Source organism: Vitis vinifera, chromosome 12, assembly GCF_030704535.1.
Source record: "Vitis vinifera cultivar Pinot Noir 40024 chromosome 12, ASM3070453v1".
Taxonomy (NCBI): domain Eukaryota; kingdom Viridiplantae; phylum Streptophyta; class Magnoliopsida; order Vitales; family Vitaceae; genus Vitis; species Vitis vinifera.
This window is the reverse complement of record NC_081816.1, coordinates 8,599,786-8,619,384: the sequence shown is the minus strand read 5'-3', so window position 1 is coordinate 8,619,384 and position 19,599 is coordinate 8,599,786. Positions and strand designations below refer to the sequence as shown.

The window sequence follows — 19,599 nt, the reverse complement described above, 5'->3', positions numbered from 1 at the left end:
TTAGAAGATGAATGAATCTATGATTCACAATCCTCCTTTCATAATCATATGTCTCCTAATAAGAAATGGTTTGGTACCTCCCAACTTATAGAAGGTGGGAAGATTTTTAGGATAAACATTTTTGGAATTAAAATACATGATGATATTATAAAAATATTAAATGATATAATACATGTTTTAGAACTAAAGAGAAATCTGATTTCTTTGGATGTAGCTAACTCCAATGCATGTATATATAAAGTTGAAAGTGAAGTTACGAAAATGTTAAAAAAAAAATGCTTCTTTTATGAAGAAAAGATAGAAAATTGATCATCTTTATGCACCATAAGATAGCATGGTTACAAACATAATTACAATTTTAACCTTAATCAATTTCAAACACTACCAAATTATAGCATATGTGACTTGGGCATACGAAAGAGAAGGATGATAATTTTAAGCAAATGAGAATTGCTTGATAGATTAAAAATATAAGATTGTTGGAAAGTTTTTGATGTTCTTTGATTCTTATAAATAAAATTTTTTACTGAGATTTTCTCCTATGAATATGTGCCTTTAATCAAGATGATGTTAGCATATATTCAATTAGGAAAGGTAGAGGGGAAAATTATTTTCGAGAGAGAGAGAGGGAGATAGGGTGGGAGCTAGGAGGTGATGAAACCAGAGTCCAAGCTTGTATCACTGACGCTGTGGTTTAATACCAAGGAACTTCTGTCTCTCATCATCCCAGAATGAGGATAAAGTTAGGTTCGGTTTCTTTCTTTCTCCCCATTTTTCGCCATGATAAATTCATCCCACTGTTTTCCCCAATAAGAAGACTCGGTTTGACACAATTGTTAATGGGTTAGAGCTTGTTATAAAATGGACAATATTTACAAGAATAAAAAACACAAAAAACTTATTTGGGGAAGGAGGTGAGTTTTTGTTTTTTATGTTTTTAAAAATCATTTATTTTAGAACAATAAAAAGATGTCTTGATTGTTTTTTCATTATTAAAAGAATAGATTATTTTTTGTGTTTCTACAAAGGTGGGTTTCACCCAACCATCACACCCTCACCCCAAACCTTTTCTTCTTCCTTAAATTATTGAAATTAATATACTTACACATGGTGATAAAGTCATTCTTTGTTTAAGAAAATTATAACGGATGTAAAAATTTCAAAATTGAATAATTTTTTTAAATTTAAATGAATTGTATATATGAAAATTATTTATATATTTATAATATCAAGTTAACAGCAAAAAACACTTTATTAATTAAAATAATAAATAACTTTCAAACATGTTTTTTATTTTATTTATTTTAAAAAACTTTTTTATTAACTCAATTAAACATGTTTTTTTTTTTAGGATGAAAACTGTTAGAATTCAATTCCCAAATTTTATTTATTTTTTTTTTTTTGAAAACACAAAAACCTGTTTTCATAATAACTTTCAAAAATAGTAACCAAACATGCCCTTAGTCTAATCTTTATTGTGTTAGTAACTTTCTCCGTTATTTGATTTGATGTGAGTTATTACAAATGCATCAAATAAAAACAAGGTTATCATTTTGTCTTATATGATTAATAAAACCCCACGTTATTATTTGTAACCGTTCACATTCTTCTGGGTAAACATTGTCCATTTTAACCTTAAAAAGAAACGTGTTTACAATTTTTGTAACTATTTCCATTCATCTTTACAAACATCATCCGTTTTAGCCTAAAAAAGACTCAGTTCTAAAACATTTTACAATATTTATAACTATTCACATTCATCCTTATAAACAGTATTCGTTTTGATCCCAAAAAGACTCGATGTTTATAATATTTATAACTATTCACATCATCCTTGTAAACATTGTCCATTTTCACCTTAAAAAAAATTAGGTGGTGTTTGTTTTTTAGTTGAATAGAAAAAATCAAATATTTTGACTTTTTCTATTCAGTTAAAAGTATCTTATTGATACTAATCAATATAACTAAAGTGAACTTATTATCAAAAAGTTTAATTTAATTATATTATTGATGTCAATAAATTACTTTTAACTGAATAGAAAAAATCAAAATATTTAACTTTTTCTATTCAGTCAAAAAACAAACAACACCTTAGTTTTAAATCGTGTTTACAGTTTTATAATTATTCACACTCTTTGGACAAACAATGGTTTGGAAGATGGGGAAAGTACCTCCCCTCTTTAAGGAAGAGAAACAAGAATACTCTCTCTCTCACTCTCACTCTCTCATGAAGTTCAAGAGCATGTCTCCACTCTCAAGGGAAGATTAAGCAACAACTTAAGTGAACAAAACAGCAATAATTCTCAAAATAATATGGGACTTGATAGATCATTTCCCTCATATTCTACATATATACATTTTCCATCATTTTACAACAATCAGATTTCAACTTCTTCTTCTTCTTCTTCTTCTTCTTCTTCTTCTTCAGCTGGGTTCAATTGGGACCCCAACAGCTCAAATACATGACAGTCCTCAAGGACTCCTCTGACTGCTTTCTCTTTCCGCTTGAACCCATGGCAGAAGATGAAGAAGAAGAGACCTTCCTGGCCTGAGAAAAAGACCTCGGATTGTTCTTAGCCTGCTGCTGAATCGACCTCATGGAATGGTTCCATCTGCAGAACCCCTGATCCTTCAACGCCTCCACTGATCCCACACTTGCTGCCACATAACCCATCTTCAATTTCTTCGTTCTTTGATCTTCCATAACCGATAATGATGATTCTCAGTGGAAAAAATGGAGTTATATAAAGGTAAGGGAAGGCGCACAAAGTTTGGGAAAACCAGGGGTTTGGGCCCCCTTGGAGATGAAGCCGATAGTTTTCTCTCTGGCAGTATTAGCTGTTATGGTATTTTCTAGTAGCGTTTGGCGTTATTGAAAAGATGGGCAAAAGATAATTTGTTTTTATTTCAGTTTGTTCCTTTTTTTGGAAGCATTAGAATTTAGATCAAATGGGGTTGAGGAAGAGGCACACGGTTTTACCTTCTTTCTTTTGGAAATCCGCTTACGCCCATAGTTTGGGAAGGAGATCAGTGCATTGTATGAAAATTCACATGAAAAAATGGAACAGCTTTTTCCCTGCACCGCATTTATCCTTTCTGCATATTCTTTTATTTTTCTTTTATATATAATTTCAATGAAAAATCCTCAGGATGTCTTTGGGCAAATTACCTCAAAAAAAATTAGCGGCAGAACAATTGTGAGAATTGAAAACAGCTATTGAGAAAAAAAACACTATATGATGTATGTATTTCATAGAGCCATCGTCAATAAACTATACAATTTACAGCAATTCCACCCTCATGTATATGTCTTTGTACAAAAATTCCATGAAATCAATCTCTCCCCTCCACTGTCTTCATCACTAGTAGGACGATCAAAACCTTCATATATATATATATATATATAGCTTCTTCCTCAGTTGGGTCCCCAGCAGCTCAAGTACATGACAGTCCTCAGAGACTCCTCTGACTGCTTGGCCTTCTCCTCTCTCACTCTGCTAGAAGCCATGGCGGAAGAGGAAGAAGAGAGTTTCTGGGCCTGAGAACAAGACCTGAGCTTGTTCCTGGCGTGCTGGTGAATAGACCTCATAGCATAGTTCCATCTGCAGAAGCCCTGGTCCTTGAGTGCCTCCACTGCTCCCACACTCGCTGTCACTATCCAAGCTTTCCCCATATAACTCATCTTCTTAATTTTCTTTCTCCAAAACTCAAACAGAAATCAACAGTAAAAGAACTGATTCTGAGTAGTGAATGGTATATTGAAGATCTCTCTATAAATCAAGTGTTTTGTGTTGTTATGAGGAAGATGAACTGAAGGTGGGTTGGTTATATAGCAAGAGATGGGTATGGGTTTGGTGCCCAAAGTTTTGGGGAAAACCAGAGGCTGTAGCCAGCAGTTTTCATATCTTTGTTTGGTTTGAATTGGAATGACTACTTTGTCCTTAGATTTGTAAGATTGACCACTGATTCATGTGGGTATTATAATTGGGTATTCACCTACATAGCTTGTCCTCAGTGTAAGTGTTAGCAGCCCATTGTTTGGTTTGTGAACCCACTTAACGCCCAAAAAGTACGGAGGATGAAACCGCTGTTTTCCAAAGGGCCAATGTGTAGGGCCGGATTTCAAGCACGTGTCCATTTCTTTGTTTAGTCTGCACCCTACCACACAGTCTACACGAACATATTTCACTGAAATTTTCTTTTTCAAATAGTATAAATTAAAAAATAAAATCATAAATTTAAAAAATCTCTTTTATGATTATTTGTTCAATTAAATTAATTGAGAGTTTAATTTTGGGAGTTGTATCTACTTTATCACCTCTTTATCCCCTATATGACAAAATCTGCCATATTTTTTCTTAATGCGCTTGAGCTTGGGTCTAATACAAGGCTGATAAGCTTTTTAGGAATCAGGTCTAATATTCTAACATAGAAATTATAAATTAAATAAAAATGTATTTTCAAAGCTTTTCTAGCTAAATGATGTGGGTTTTACAAAGACCCAGTCACAATTCACAGCAATTCCAATTTTCCCAACCCTGAGCAATTGGTTGTAATTCGTGAGTCTCCAAGCAAAAATTCCAAGAAAATTGCTTCACTGCAGTTTCTTCATCTCAATTTTCCATAAGTTTCTTGGAATATGCCCTCCCTGGTTGCTTCAAGAGCAGGCTGATGATCATCCATCTTCATATCTTCTTCTTCAGTTGGGTCCCCAGCAGCTCAAGTACATGACAGTCCTCAGAGACTCCTCTGACTGCTTGGCCTTCTCGTCTCTCACTCTACTGGAAACCATGGCAGAAGAGGAAGAAGAGAGCTTCTTGGCCTGAGTAAAGGACCTGAGGTTGGTCTTGGCATGCTGGTGAATAGACCTCAGAGTGTAGTTCCATCTGCAGAAGCCCTGATCCTTGAGTGCCTCCACTGCTCCCACACTTGCTGCCACTATCCAAGCTTTCCCCATATGACTCATCTTCTTAATTTTCTTTCTCCAAAACCCAAACAACAATCAACAAAAAAAAGAGGTGATTCTGAGTAGTGAATGGATATAGAAGATCTCTCTGTAAATCAAGGTAGTTGTGTTGTGATGAAGAAGTGAAGGTGGGTTGGTTATATAGCAAAGAGATGGGTTTGGATTTGGTGCCCAAAGTTTGGCAAAAACCAGGAGCTGTGGCCAGCAGTTTTCATGAATCATGGCTTTTTTTGGTTTGAATTGGAATGACTACTTTGCCCTTGGATTTGTAAGATTGACGGCTGATTCATGTGGGTATAATTGGGTATTCACCAACATAGTTGGCCCAGGTCAAGAGTTTGATCCGGGTAATTCTTATCTACGTTGTCAATCAATCAAAACACTTTGAAATTTTTTATTTTTTTTATAGTAAAACGTGTAATCTTAAATAAACTTATTAAACTAAGATTTATTATAACATATTATTTTATTTTTTTAAAACCAACCATCACATTATCTCTTATTCACAAGTATAATAAATCCATTAGTCATCTTCCTGCCCAAAAACACAAATATTTACAATAATCTCTAAATCAAAAAGGATATTTCCAAAAATATTTTACAACCTAACAAATATAATTTAACATACAAAAGCCCATATAACTCAAATTGGTACGTATAAGAAGAGAAATATAAATTTAAAAACAACTCTTATTATGGTTCTTTTGCTTTCTAAAACGCTTCTTGAACTTTTTGTGGTCCCTCTAAAACTATATTTACATCTAAAAATTTTAAAAAATAAAAGGGTGAGCATTTCCACGTTGCTCAGTAGGATGTTTTACACCCAAATAGGTTAGAAATTCTAGGTCAATAACACAACCATATGCCAAGATATAATATTACATTTACAATATATACACTGAAAGAAACCCTAACCATACAAATTTAAAACAATCAAAATTATCATTTTCCTTATTCAATCATGTTTAGTATATTAACAATTCTAAATTTACAAAATAAACAAGTCATTTTAGTTTTGAATAATATATTCAAATATACACTTGATAAATAATACAAATCCTTCTTCCAAATGCAATTATGATGCAAATGCTTACACACAATCTCACAATCACACAATGCACTGTCATTCTCGGGCTTTCACCAAAGGATACACGTCTGTACCTAAATATACTCCTCATTCGAAGTCTTCCCGAAGTAAACTTTTGGGTCTTTCACCCTAGGGATTTCACTCCCTTCTTAATTCGCTCTCTCTAGGGTCATTGCATTTTTTTTTTTTTTCTTTTCTTTTCATTTTTGCCATCTCCAAGGTTTTTCCATTCTTATTTCCATTTCACACAACCAGTTCTTTAATCTTTCTTTTTCTTCACACAACTATGATGCATATGAAGTGCAATCACATCATATTTCAACATCCAAAATTAATAATTAAAATAGTAGGATGCAAGATATACTCTCCTCAAAGCACAACCTGAACTTTCACAATTCATACAACCAACTTATTCACCCAAATTAATAACACCAAAGCATCTTTATTGCCACTGTGTTGCTTACTGAACCCAGAAGGCAAAGTGATCCCAAATACCAAAACTTCAATACAGTCCCGTGGCCAACATTGGGAACCAATATATTGGAGCATGGATATGATCACGGAAATCCTCCATTAAGTTCACTTCCCCATAACCTCACTCCTCTAATCCTAGCAACTTGGCCATTGATAATATCATCCCACCATCAACAACAAACAAAAAAGAATAAAAACATAAAAATAAAGTATGAACTTAGCTCTATTTCATGGATTGTCAAAGAGCTAGGAGAAGGTGGAATCCACAAGGAACAAGAGCATGATTTTTATATCTCAAGTTCAGAGAAGGAACAATGCATCAGATATTTACAAGAGAAAGCAAAGATAAAAAAAAAAAAAAAAAAACAAAGCCAAAACAGAGCATGCATACAGAGAGTTAGATCCAACAAAGCAAATGAGTGGCCCTTAATAACCGATCAACAAATCAATGCTCAGAAAAAAAAATTGTTAAAATTAAATGGGAAGGGTAGGGATCTTAAAATTTTTTATTTTAATTTTTTTTCCTCATATTTTTTTTATGAATTCTAAGTGAAATTATTATGAATCAACAATTTTATTGATATTTAAAATTCATATATATATATATATATATATATATATATATATATGTGAATTTTAAATAAATTTTGGAAGGTATTTGTAATGGGGTATTTTTATTTGCACTTTCCTATTATGTTGAAACATTGTAAGATAAATCAAATATATCGGGTATGATTTGGATACAAATAATTAAAATAATAATAATTTTTATTTAAATATAAAAATTAATTGAAATTTACTTTTCAAAGATAATATTTGTTATAAATAGTTAAAACAAATGTATAATTATTAATTTTAAAAACTGAAGTTCACGTTGAAATTCATGTTGGAGCAATTTTGAAGGCCCACTAGGCCAAGCTAAGAATGGCCCGGACTAGCATGGTTCGTTTACATGCCTACCTTTTTATTATAAGCTCACTTAGCTGCATCTCTTAGGACTCTAGTGAAACACAATCTGGACCAAATAAATTTCCCGATTCAATCCACTTCCCACAATTCCGCCAAAAGACCTAATTTCTCATTGAAAAAATGGTTAAAAATAAGAATAGCAAGAGAATCAAGTTATGGCTCAAAAGAGGTTTTTTTTTTTTTTTAGAAAAAAAAAACTATCTAAACCTTAAAAAATTGAAAATAAGTAAAACATAAGATAAGTTACAAACTAAATGCACCAAAAGTAAATTAAAAAATGGGATAGCTGGTTAAGGACAATAATATAAACAAGTAGGCTTATCAATTGTTGAATCCATAGAATCTGTGATCTCCCTATGCATTATGAATTTTTTCTCTACTTCAAATAATAATAATAATAATAATAATAATAATAATAATGTTTATTCATACTAATAAACAATTCTTCATAATCATAACCTCCTAATTTCCAATAATAATAATTGAAATTATTTTGAATAAACAATTTTGAAACCAAACAATGTTTCAACATAATAGGAAAGTGCAAATAAAAATACCCCATTACAAATACCTTCCAAAATTTATTTAAAATTCATAGATTTTTTTTAACTTTAAATATCAATAAAATTGTTGATTCATAATAATTTCACTTAGAATTCATAAATAAATAAAAATAAAAAAATAAAAAATTTATGAGGTAAAAAGTAAAAAAAATAAAATAAAATTAAAACCCTACCCTTCCCATTTAATTTTCACAATTTTTTTCAACTTCAAATACAAATTACATTGTTTATTCAAAATAATTTCAATTATAATTGTTGGAAATTAGTAGGTTATGATTATGAAGAATTGTTTATTAGTATGAATAAACATTATTATTATTACAAATTTGAAGTTTTTACTATTTATTTTTTATTTTTCATCATTTTCATTAATTTTATTGTTATTAGTATGAATAAACATTATTATTATTATTACTTGAAGTAGAGAAAAAAAATCTTAAAATTAAAACAAATGCAAATTTGAAGGGTATGGGTTTTTATTTCTTTTTTTTTTTTCATAATTTTCATCAATTTTAAGTATAACTAGTATGAATAAACACTATTATTGCTATTTGAAGTGGAGAAAAAATTCTTAAAATTTAAAAATAAAAATAAAAATTTGAAGGGTTTAAAAATATAAATTCAAATTTAAATTTATGGTGACTTTTATTTATTTGCATGATATTAAATATCTTATTATTATAATAATAGAACATTTTTGTACTCTCTCATTTGATTATATAATATTAACACTTATTACCATGTATCTTTAATAATAGATTCATATTCATGTTGAATATGATATATATATATAAGTTTTATTCAAATTCAACTTTTATTTATTTATATAATATTAATATTTATTTAATACATTTTTTATTAAACAAGTACTAATGCTTTGTAATCAATTAAAAATAAAACCTTGAGGGAAATCAAGGATATGTGTCAATATAAATTTATAATAAAAATATATAAATATAAACTTATTTATTCTCGATAATACATGGATATAGATTCATTATTAATTTATTAATATAGAAAGTTATTGTAAACTCTTTTATTTAAAATTTTCTTTATTGTATTTTTTTTGTAAAAATATTTTTTTAAAATTATATTATAATACATGACTATTTTTAACTTATAATAATAAAAAAGGCAACTGCGTTGGCCTCATTTTTCATCACTATTGAGGGATTGGAGATGAGTATGGTTCAATGTCGCGATATCGATCATTGATTCAGATGATCCCGAGATATGCTGGTCTTGACATCTTGATTCGGTATCAAGTAATACGCAAAATAAGATAATTAGAAATTTCAAAAAATTATAAAAATATTACGTAAATTATATATAGAAATTAAATAAGCTTAAAATTTTAATAAAACAAAAAAATTTCACCTATTTATAATAATACTAAGAATTGGGGATTTAATTCTTAATCTGTCATATAAATACATTTAATTTTTCATTAAATCCCATCTCATACCATCCATATCATTTTGGACTCAATCATTTAATTTAATTTAATATGTTACCATCAAATCCTATCTCATATCATCAATGTAAATCCATATAAAATGCATTTTTTACTTTACCAATTTGGGCTCCCAATCTCCCACACCTCGCACACCACCGTTGTTGTCAAGACCGCCGATAGATGACACCACCTGCAATTGCAAATTTGCAACTATGCAAGACCCTAGAGGGGGAGCAATCTGACTGTGAGGGGGTTGCCTAGCCGACCTCGCCGTTGTAAGATTCAGTCCACTTGACGAGTTACCACCGCCGACACCAAACCTCCACCCTCTGATGATTCTTGATTTTTAGGAAAATCGGTAAGTAAATCCTAAATCTTGCCCTCATCCTTCGGTGGTTTCTCCTCTGATTTCCGAACGAGTTAAGGGTTGGGTTTTTTCTTCTTCGTCTTCTTTGATCTTCTGGGTTGAAAGCTCCAATTTCAGAATCATGGGTGTTTGCTTTTGAAAGAGGAATCTCTGATTTTTATTTTTGAAAATATTATGATGTTTTATTATGATTGGAAAGAAAAAGAGAATGTTTGAAAATTTTTCTATAATCTAACCGAGTCTTACCGATTCCATGCCAAGTTTGTGCATTATATCGTATCAGGTGTTGGTCTCATTGCTGTAGGTGCCGAGGCTGTTGATCAGTATCTCTTGGAGTCTGGAGAAATTTAAAGTGTTTCTACAAGTATTTCATTAGCAGGTGTGTTAAAGGAGGTTGGTTTTTATTTGTTTCACTCAATTATTATACCTTCTACACTTCAATTTCTTGAAAGAAAGTGTAATTGTAATAGTAATTGTTTTTCAATTTTGGTTGGATCTTGGAATGAGAGGTGAGCATATTTGGGTTATGAGAAAAGGTGGGAAAGAAAAGTAGAGAGTGAAGTGCCATATATTGAATTTTCTATTGTTTAGGAACATAAAAATGCAACTTCTAAGTATACCTTTTCCTTGGTTCTTTCTTGTGTAAGAATGGGAAAGATTAGCACTTGCTATTAGTTTATACTTCCTATGTTAAGAGGATATTATCCAGAGGTAGTTGGGAGGTCCAGCTAAACAATATGTAGAAAATATGTTTTATTAGTTCAATCGTAATGCTATCATGTAAAACCATATTTGCAATGAAACATCTAATAGCCTTGTGGGTATTTCCGCGAAGAATAATCACCAATAATGTATTAGAGAAAAAAAAAAGAAAAAAAAATACTCTCATTATTCAAAATAGAACACTTATTCACCAATAATGTATTAGAGAAAAAAAAAAAAGGAAAAAAAATACTCTCATTATTCAAAATAGAACACTTATTCACCAATAATGTATTAGAGAAAAAAAAAAGGAAAAAAAATACTCTCATTATTCAAAATAGAACACTTTCAAAAGTACAAGAAGAAAATATGTTTTTTTGCTAATAACCTCTATTGGACTAAACCTACTCTAAACTTGGCGTCGCTACACCTCTTGTCCTCCTTCCCTATCATTGACATTTTTTTTATTCTTAAACATGTCAAAGTTATAAAATGTTTTATCCCAATAGCATGCTATTTTCACTAAGAAGTCCACATGACCAGAAGGAACCATCCAAAATATGGGATCAAGATCAGGATCAAATAAAAGCAAGTGGGGTTAGATTTGTTTGAAATGGTGCATGGCCACCCTTATGCCACGTGTCACTTTTTTTTTCTCTTCTCATTTTCACCATTCTTGGTTTAAAAAAATATTTTTTTCCAAATCTCATTTTTTTCGCATTATTTTCCAGATTCTTCATTCTTAGAGCTTTCAAGTCCCAAAAATCACATTTTTAATAAAATTTTGTTGTCATTTTCTTCGGCATGGATTTCCATAACTTCCATGAATTCTAAAACGTTTTAAAAATAAGTGTGAATTAAATTCTATAATTCCAAGTGATGGAATTTACGGAATTAATTCATGCAGGAATAAATTGGGTTTTGGTGGAGGCCCAACATCAATGATTGTTTCCTCGAAAAATAAATTTGACTTAATTGTGATATCTGATGATTTTGTACTCGATTCAGTGGCATGTGAGCTATGTTTTATGTCCATTATTTGTGCACTAACCTCATTTTATGATAGCGCGTTGCCGCTTGCTGATTAGGTACGCATTTTTTCTCACTCTAACCATCATCCTTATATGTTTTGGTTTTCAATATGTGATCATGTCGATATTCATTGTTTTTATTATTGATTGTCGCGTCAACTTCATTTTATTAGTAAAGACCCGACTTTGGGGAGTTAAAGGGGTGCTACGGTCTTTACCGTACCTTCCCGATAAGTAACCTAGCCCCCGAACTCGATCCCATTTTTCACAGACCACCTTTTCCAAAATAAGGAGTCACACTTAGGGTTTTCTTTCTTATTTTGTTTACCCTTTAAAAATAAAACAAAAATAAGTAGCGACTCCAAGTCATTTTCTAATAAATAAAATCATTTTCAAAATAAAATCGAGCTCGCCATCGAGTGGAAGTGCATGAGCCTAAATGCGGGGTCCACATATATTTTTTTGTAAAATATTTTTTAAAAATTATATTATAATACACGTATTATTTTGAACTGATAATAATAAAAAAGGTAATTGTGTTGCCCTCATTTTTCATCATTGTTGAGGGATTGGAGACGAGCATGGTTCAAAGTTGTGATATCGATCATTGACTCAAATGATCCCGAGATATGTTGGTCTCGACATTTTGATTCAATATCAAGCAATACGCAAAATAAGATAATTAAAATTTTCAAAAAATTATAAAAATGTTATGTAAATTATATATAAAAAAATATATAGAAATTAAATAAGCTTAAAAATTTAATAAAACAAAATTTTTTCACCTATTTATAATAATACTAAGAATTGGGGATTTAATTCTCAATTTTCCATATAAATACATTTAATTTTTCATTAAATCCCATCTCATACCATCCGTATCATTTTGGACTCAATCGTTTAATTTAATTTAATATGTTACCATCAAATCCTATCTCATATCATCAACGTAAATCCATATAAAATGCATTTGTTACTTTACCAATTTGGACTCCCAATCTCCCACACCTCGCACACCACCGTTGCTGTCAAGACCGCCGATAGATGACACCACCTGCAATTGCAAATTTGCAACTATGCAAGACCCCGGAGGGAGAGCAATCTGACTGTGAGGGGGTTGCCTAGCCGACGTCGTCATTGTAAGATTCAGTCCACTTGACGAGTTACCACCGCCGACACCAAACCTCCACCTTTGGTGATTCTCGATTTTTAGGAAAATCAGGTAAGTAAATCCTAACTCATGCCCTCATTCTTTGATGGTTTCTCCTCTTATTTCCGAATGGGTTAGGGGTTGGGTTTTTTCTTCTTTGTCTTCTTTGATCTTCTGGGTTAAAAGCTCCAATTTCAGAATCATGGGTGTCTTCTTTTGAAGAGGGAATCTCTAATTTTTATTTTTGAAAATATTTTGATGTTTTGTTGTGATTGGAAAGAAAAATATAATGTTTGAAAATTTTTCTGTAATCTAACCAAGTCTTACCAATTCCGTGTCGAGTTTGTGCATTATATCGTATCAAGTGTTGGTCTCATCACTGCAGGTGTCGAGGCTGTTGATCAGTATCTCTTGGAGTCTGGAGAAATTTAAAGTGTCTCTGCAAGTATTTCATTAGTAGGTGTGGTAAAGGGGGTTGGTTTTATTTGTTTCACTCAATTGTTATTCCTTTTGCACTTCAATTTCTTGTAAGAAAGTGTAATTGTAGTATGATCTGTCTCTTCTACTAGGATTTTTGTAATTGTTTTTCAATTTTGGTTGGATCTTGGAATGAGAGGTGAGCATATTTGGGTTATGAGAAAAGGTGGGAAAGAAAAGTAGAGAGTGAAGTGCCATATATTGAATTTTCTATTGTTTGGGAACATAGAAATGCAACTTCTAAGTATACCTTTTTCCTTAGTTCTTTCTTGTGTAAGAATGGGAAAGATTAGCACTTGCTATTAGTTTATACTTCCTATGTTAAAAGGATATTACCCAGAGGTAGTTGGGAAGTCCAGCTAAACAATATGCAAAAAAATATGTTTTATTAGTTCAATCATAATGCTATCATATAAAACCATATTTGCAATTAAACATCTAATAACCTTGTGGGTATTCCGATGAAGAATAATCACCAATAATGTATTAGAGAAAAAGAAAAAAGGAAAAAAATACTCTCATTACTCAAAATATAACACTTATATAACACTTTCGAAAGTACAAGAAGAAAATATGTTTTTTGCTAATAACCTCTGTTGGACCAAACCTACTCTAAACTTGGCGTCGCTGCTCCTCTTGTCTTCCTTCCCTATCATTGGCATTTTTTTTTATTCTTGAACATGTCAAAGTTATAAAATGTTTTATCCCAATAGCATGCTATTTTCACTAAGAACATGGTCTACATGACCAAAAGGAACCATCCAAGATATGGGATCAAGATCAGGATCAACAAAGTTGCAGCTGCTGTTCCACTTAAGAACCGAACAGGCCCAAAATAAGGAGATATCTTCCATCTTCTTCAACTTTGACAGTTCCATCAGAATCAAGGATTTCATAAACCACAACCATCATGAAATATATAAATGATGCAAATAAGGAGATTTGCATACCTATGTTGTGTTGGGAAAATGGGGAAACATTCTCATATTGGTACTTCGCAAGGACAACTGAACTCAAAATTGTAAGGAAAGATATGAAAGCTGGTGAAGTTCTGTCATGAAAACAATAAATAAATAAGTAGAAAATTCAATTAGATTTATGAAAATAAGATACTAGTAGTACTAATTAAAAATGTTAGATAAATATGATCAAATTAATAATTTTATCTAATTTTAGAGAATATGAGTAAGGTAAGAGAATATTGAAAACAAAATGGAGATGAAAAGAGGGAACAAAATGGGAAAAGGACATGAGAAAAGGCGGCATACCGCATACCTTGGTTGTGTGGCCATGGTAGATATTGTAGATGTTGTTGCTCTTACTTTGAAGCCTGACTAGGAAGGATATTGTAGAGCAACACACTTTGAAGCCTAAATTAATTCACAATTAATTCAAGGAGGGATACACTTTGAATATGCACACTTTGAACACGCGAATAGTAGTGAGATATGAAACCGCGAAAAGTAGAATAGTAGAGTAGAATGGTAGTGAGATACGCTTTGAATATGCAAGTAGGGAGTGAATTTATAAGCGAGCGAGAGGTCGAATAGTGCCTGGTTGTTGGTAGTGAGAAGTTACGGAATAGTCCCTCGAGTCAAGTGGTGAATTGTTTTTATTTGAGTGTAAAGTTTCGAGCAAGAATGTGAGATTAGGATTTAGCTCAATGCTTGCTTAGGAATGGTAATTTTCCGAGTAATTCGGGTCACCCGCCCCTATTGGGACGGGTATGGGAATATTTTATTCGGGTATAGAACGGGTTTGGGGAATATATAAAAACCCAAATCGGGTTCAGGGCAGGGATGGGTTTTGCAGTTTCCGCCCCATCCCGTATGTGAATTACCGATTTACCCTTATGTCATTACAAAATACCCAAAAAGTCCTCCATATATAATCATTTCTTCCTCAAATTTTAGGGTTATTTCACTCGTGAGAGAGTCAGAGGGCTTTCACTCTTAGAGGGTTTTCGCTCTCAGAGGGCTTTCATTCTCATTTCTTCTAGTTTTCTCATTTCTTCCTAAATTGCTTAGGATTCTTTTGCTCGTAAGAGGCTTTTTGTTTTCTCATTTCTTCCCGTTTTCTCATTTCTTCCTAAATTGCTCAGGGTTCTTTTGCTCGTAATAGGGCTTTTGTTTTCTCATTTCTTCTCGTTTTCTCATTTATTCCTAAATTGTTTCTTCCCGTTTCACCCTAAAAGCACATTTTTTGCTTTGAAAACCAAAATACCAAATTCGTAGACAACAAATTATTAGGGTTTCTATGGATTCCTCATTTCCAGGTAAGAAAACCCTAAGTTTTGAGGCTTTGTTAGAAATGTCTTGTTTTTCATATTTTCTGGTTTGGTTGATGGATTTGAGATTTTTTGGGTTGTTTATTTGTAGATCTGTGCATTTTGTTCTCATGTGTGCAGTTTGCAGTTTTGTTGCACAACAAATGCTTGATTAAATGTGTTTATGATAACCCATATAACGTTTATTGAAATTTCAGAGACCCATGTTCTGTAAAAGCATAATTCCCGAAAATACATTTGGGATGGGGATGAGATTATCAGCTCTTTTGTAAATGGGCATAGGAGACACCAACTCGCCCCGCCCTGGGTTTGGGACGGGGATGGAAAAAAAAATATATAACCGGGATGGAAATGGGGTAGGGGTGGCCCGTCCCATACCTACCCCGTTGCCATCCCTATGCCTGCTTATTGGTTGTACTTGTATTTTTTAAGGGTATCAAAGTTTTAACAAATATATATATAATATTTTTAGTTTTGAATCAATGTGGGATAAATAATTTTTATTTCTTTTAAAACTGTAGATAACACAATATCCAAGACAAAAAAAAAAAAAAAAACCTATGTATCAACAAAGAAAACTAACTCAAAAATAAAATAAAAAATATTATAATTTAAAATCACCTATACACAAAAATAAAAATATAACTCATCGCTACAATCTAATAATGTAAATCATTAAATACTAACTAATAAGTGATTTATTTTATCATTAATTTTTTTTTGCATTCTTCATGTGCTTAATATATCTTCTCTTAATTGATGTAAGTTGGGATATACTTCTCTTTTATTTTTAACATTTTAACTTTATCCTTTAATTTTATAAATAGCAAATAAAGAGAAAATTCACAAATGTATATATAAAGATGTCCAAGAAAAGATTTCACATTTCAAAAGTTTTAAATAGATAAAAATTTGTTATGAAATTTTATTATTAAGTTTTGAAGGTGGAAAATCATAATGAGATATAATGTTTAACTACTACAACCGCTTTAAAAACTACTTTGTTTATCATTTATTAATATTTATTACAAATTTATAAATTTACCAAAAATTATTCATCAATTATTAATTTTTTCTTTAAATATTTTGATCACTTCACTTAAAAATTATGACATAAATAATCATTTATCATCTTTTCTACCATATGCTAAGATGTGAACAATGGATGGTAAAAGTACAAAATAATAATAATAATAATAATGAATACATTTTGTTTTTATTATTTATTTTTTATTATTAGTAACCACTTGATATCTTTACACGAGGTTGAGGTCATGGTGATGGTAGTGCACCAAATAGCATTTTCCTAATAAGTGAATTCAGGGCTTTTTATATAATGTTAGAAAACTTACGAAGTAGATGATTTTAGGGATTTTTATATAATGTTGGAAACTTGGAAATCGGAATTTAGGACAAAACACACCTATATATATAATCAATATTATAATTTAAAAACCCTTATACAAAAAAATTCTACACCACCGTGAAATGCATTTAAAAAGAAAAAGAAAAAGAAAATCCTTGTTATGGTCTTATAATGAAACCATCAACCCATACTATCAATTTATTAAGCGATTTATTTAACCTTTAATTATTTTTATTATTTTTTATTTGTACAGTATATCATCCCTTGATTAATGTAAGTTGGAATGTACTTTTTTCTTGATAATTTTAATTTTGTTTTTTAATTTTAGAATAGAAAATAAAGACGTTTAATTAATATAAGTTGTGATATACTTTTGTTTCGCATTTTCTAAGAATTTTAATTTTTTATTTAATTTTAAATAAAAAATAATATATATGAGTGATGATAAAATTTACAAAATAATAAAATACAATGTTTTACCGTCAAAACAACTTCTCCCATCGAGATACCAATAATCTAACCATGGTGGATGAAGTTATTAACTCTAGCCCCCAGTAATCTAACCATGGTGGACGAAGTTATTAACTCTAGCCCACTTGATTCTTTGAGGAATAGTGCCCAAAGTTTTGGGGAAACCAGAGGCTGTGGCCAGCAGTTCTCATAACTTTGTTTGATTTGAATTGGAATGACTACTCTGTCCTTATATTTGAAAGATTGACCACTGATTCATGTGGGTATAATTGGGTATTCACCTACATAGTTTGTCCTCAGTCTAAGTGTTGCTGTGTTGGGGCAGCCCATTGTTTGGTTTGTGAACCCACTTAACGCCCAAAGAGTACGGAGGATGAAACCGCTGTTTTCCAATGGGGCTATGTGTAGGGCCGGACTTCAAGCACGTGTCAATTTCTTTGTTTAGTCTGCATCCTGCCACACAGTCTACACGAACATATTTCACTGGAATTTTCTTTTTCAAAAAGTATAAATAAAAAAATAAAAATCATAAATTAAAAAAATCTCTTTTATGATTATTTGTTCAATTAAATTAATTGAGAGTTTAATTTTGGGCGTTGTACCAACTTTATCACCTCTTTATCCCCTATGTGACCAAATCTGCCATATTTTTTCAAATAATTTCCCGACCCTTTTAAGATTTGTTTTCAATTGCTGTAAAACTTCCCAAAAATCCTATAAAAAAAAGGTAGGTTTGAGAATTTCTTAATGCGCTTGAGCTTGGGAAGTTGACCTGCTTAGCCATATATACAAGGCTGACAAGCTTTTTAGGAATTGGGTCTAATATTCTAACATAGAAATTATAAATTAAATTAAAATGTATTTTCAAAGCTTTTCTAGCTAAATGATGTGGGTTTTACAAAGACCCAGTCACAATTTACGCCAATTCCAATTTTCCCAACCCTGAGCAATTGGTTGTAATTCGTGAGTCTCCAAGCAAAAATTCCATGAAATTGCTTCACTGCAGTTTCTTCATCTCAATTTTCCGTTACTTTCTTGGAATATGCCCTCCCTGGATGCTTCAAGAGCAGGCTGATGATCATCCATCTTCATATCTTCTTCTTCAGTTGGGTCCCCAGCAGCTCAAGTACATGACAGTCCTCAGAGACTCCTCTGACTGCTTGGCCTTCTCCTCTCTCACTCTGCTGGAAACCATGGCGGAAGAGGAAGAAGAGAGCTTCTTGGCCTGAGCAAAGGACCTGAGGTTGGTCTTGGCATGCTGGTGAATAGACCTCAGAGTGTAGTTCCATCTGCAGAAGCCCTGATCCTTGAGTGCCTCCACTGCTCCCACACTTGCTGCCACTAACCAAGCTTTCCCCACATGACTCATCTTCTTAATTTTCTTTCTCCGAAACCCAAACAACAATCAACAATAGAAAGAGGTGATTCTGAGTAGTGAATGGATATAGAAAATCTCTCTGTAAATCAGGGTAGTTGTGTTGTGATGAAGAAGATGAGGTGAAGGTGGGTTGGTTATATAGCAAGAGATGGGTTTGGATTTGGTGCCCAAAGTTTGGGAAAAACCAGGAGCTGTGGCCAGCAGTTTTCATGAATCATGGCTTGGTTTTGTTTGAATTGGAATGACTACTTTGCCCTTGGATTTGTAAGATTGACGGCTGATTCATGTGGGTATAATTGGGTATTCACCTACATAGTCGGCCAAGGGTTTGACCCTAAGGATTACTCCTATCCACACTGACAATCAATCAAAAAACTCTGAAACTTTTTTTTTTTAAATAATAAAACGTCTAATCTTAAATAAATTTATTAAGTTAAGATTTATTATAATATTTTATTTTTCTAAAACCAACCATCACACTATCTCTTATTCACAAGTATAATAAATCCACCAGTCATCTTTCTGTCCAAAAGCTCAAATATTTATAATAATCTCTAAGTCAAAAAAAATATTTCCAAAAATGTTTTACAATCTAACAAAATATAATTTAACATACAAAAGCCCATATAATTCAAATTGGTACATGTAAAAGGATAAATATAAATTTAAAAACAACTATTATTATAGTTCTTTTGCTTTCTAGAACGCTTCTTGAACTTCTTGCGGCCCCTCTGAAACTATATCTGCATCTAAAAATTTTAGAAAATAAAGGGGTGAGCATTTTCACGTTGCTTAGTAGGGTGTTTTACACCCAAATAGGTTAGAAATTCTAAGTCAATAACACAACCATATGTC

General features: G+C 31.7%; 3 protein-coding genes across 3 annotated transcripts; all 3 read right to left on the bottom strand.

The window, feature by feature from the left end:
- Positions 1–3,214: 3,214 nt before the first annotated feature.
- Positions 3,215–3,944, bottom strand: LOC100266494 (uncharacterized). Its single transcript, XM_002274823.5, has one exon. It carries the CDS (start codon positions 3,680–3,682, stop codon positions 3,416–3,418), a length of 267 nt encoding a protein of 88 aa, XP_002274859.1. The 5' UTR covers positions 3,683–3,944; the 3' UTR covers positions 3,215–3,415.
- A 491-nt stretch (positions 3,945–4,435) lies between these two features.
- Positions 4,436–5,076, bottom strand: LOC100261290 (uncharacterized). Its single transcript, XM_002274883.5, has one exon. The coding sequence runs from the start codon at positions 4,964–4,966 to the stop codon at positions 4,700–4,702; it is 267 nt and encodes an 88-aa protein (XP_002274919.1). The 5' UTR covers positions 4,967–5,076; the 3' UTR covers positions 4,436–4,699.
- A 13,110-nt stretch (positions 5,077–18,186) lies between these two features.
- LOC100256196 (uncharacterized) lies at positions 18,187–18,863 on the bottom strand. The gene has a single exon (XM_002274952.4). The coding sequence runs from the start codon at positions 18,733–18,735 to the stop codon at positions 18,469–18,471; it is 267 nt and encodes an 88-aa protein (XP_002274988.1). The 5' UTR covers positions 18,736–18,863; the 3' UTR covers positions 18,187–18,468.
- Between the last annotated feature and the right edge of the window lie 736 nt (positions 18,864–19,599).

What these genes read in the sequence shown, in the direction of transcription:
- LOC100261290 (XM_002274883.5), bottom strand. Translation starts at nt 4,966, where the DNA reads ATGAGTCATATGGGGAAAGCTTGGATAGTGGCAGCAAGTGTGGGAGCA.
- LOC100266494 (XM_002274823.5), bottom strand. Translation starts at nt 3,682, where the DNA reads ATGAGTTATATGGGGAAAGCTTGGATAGTGACAGCGAGTGTGGGAGCA.
- LOC100256196 (XM_002274952.4), bottom strand. Translation starts at nt 18,735, where the DNA reads ATGAGTCATGTGGGGAAAGCTTGGTTAGTGGCAGCAAGTGTGGGAGCA.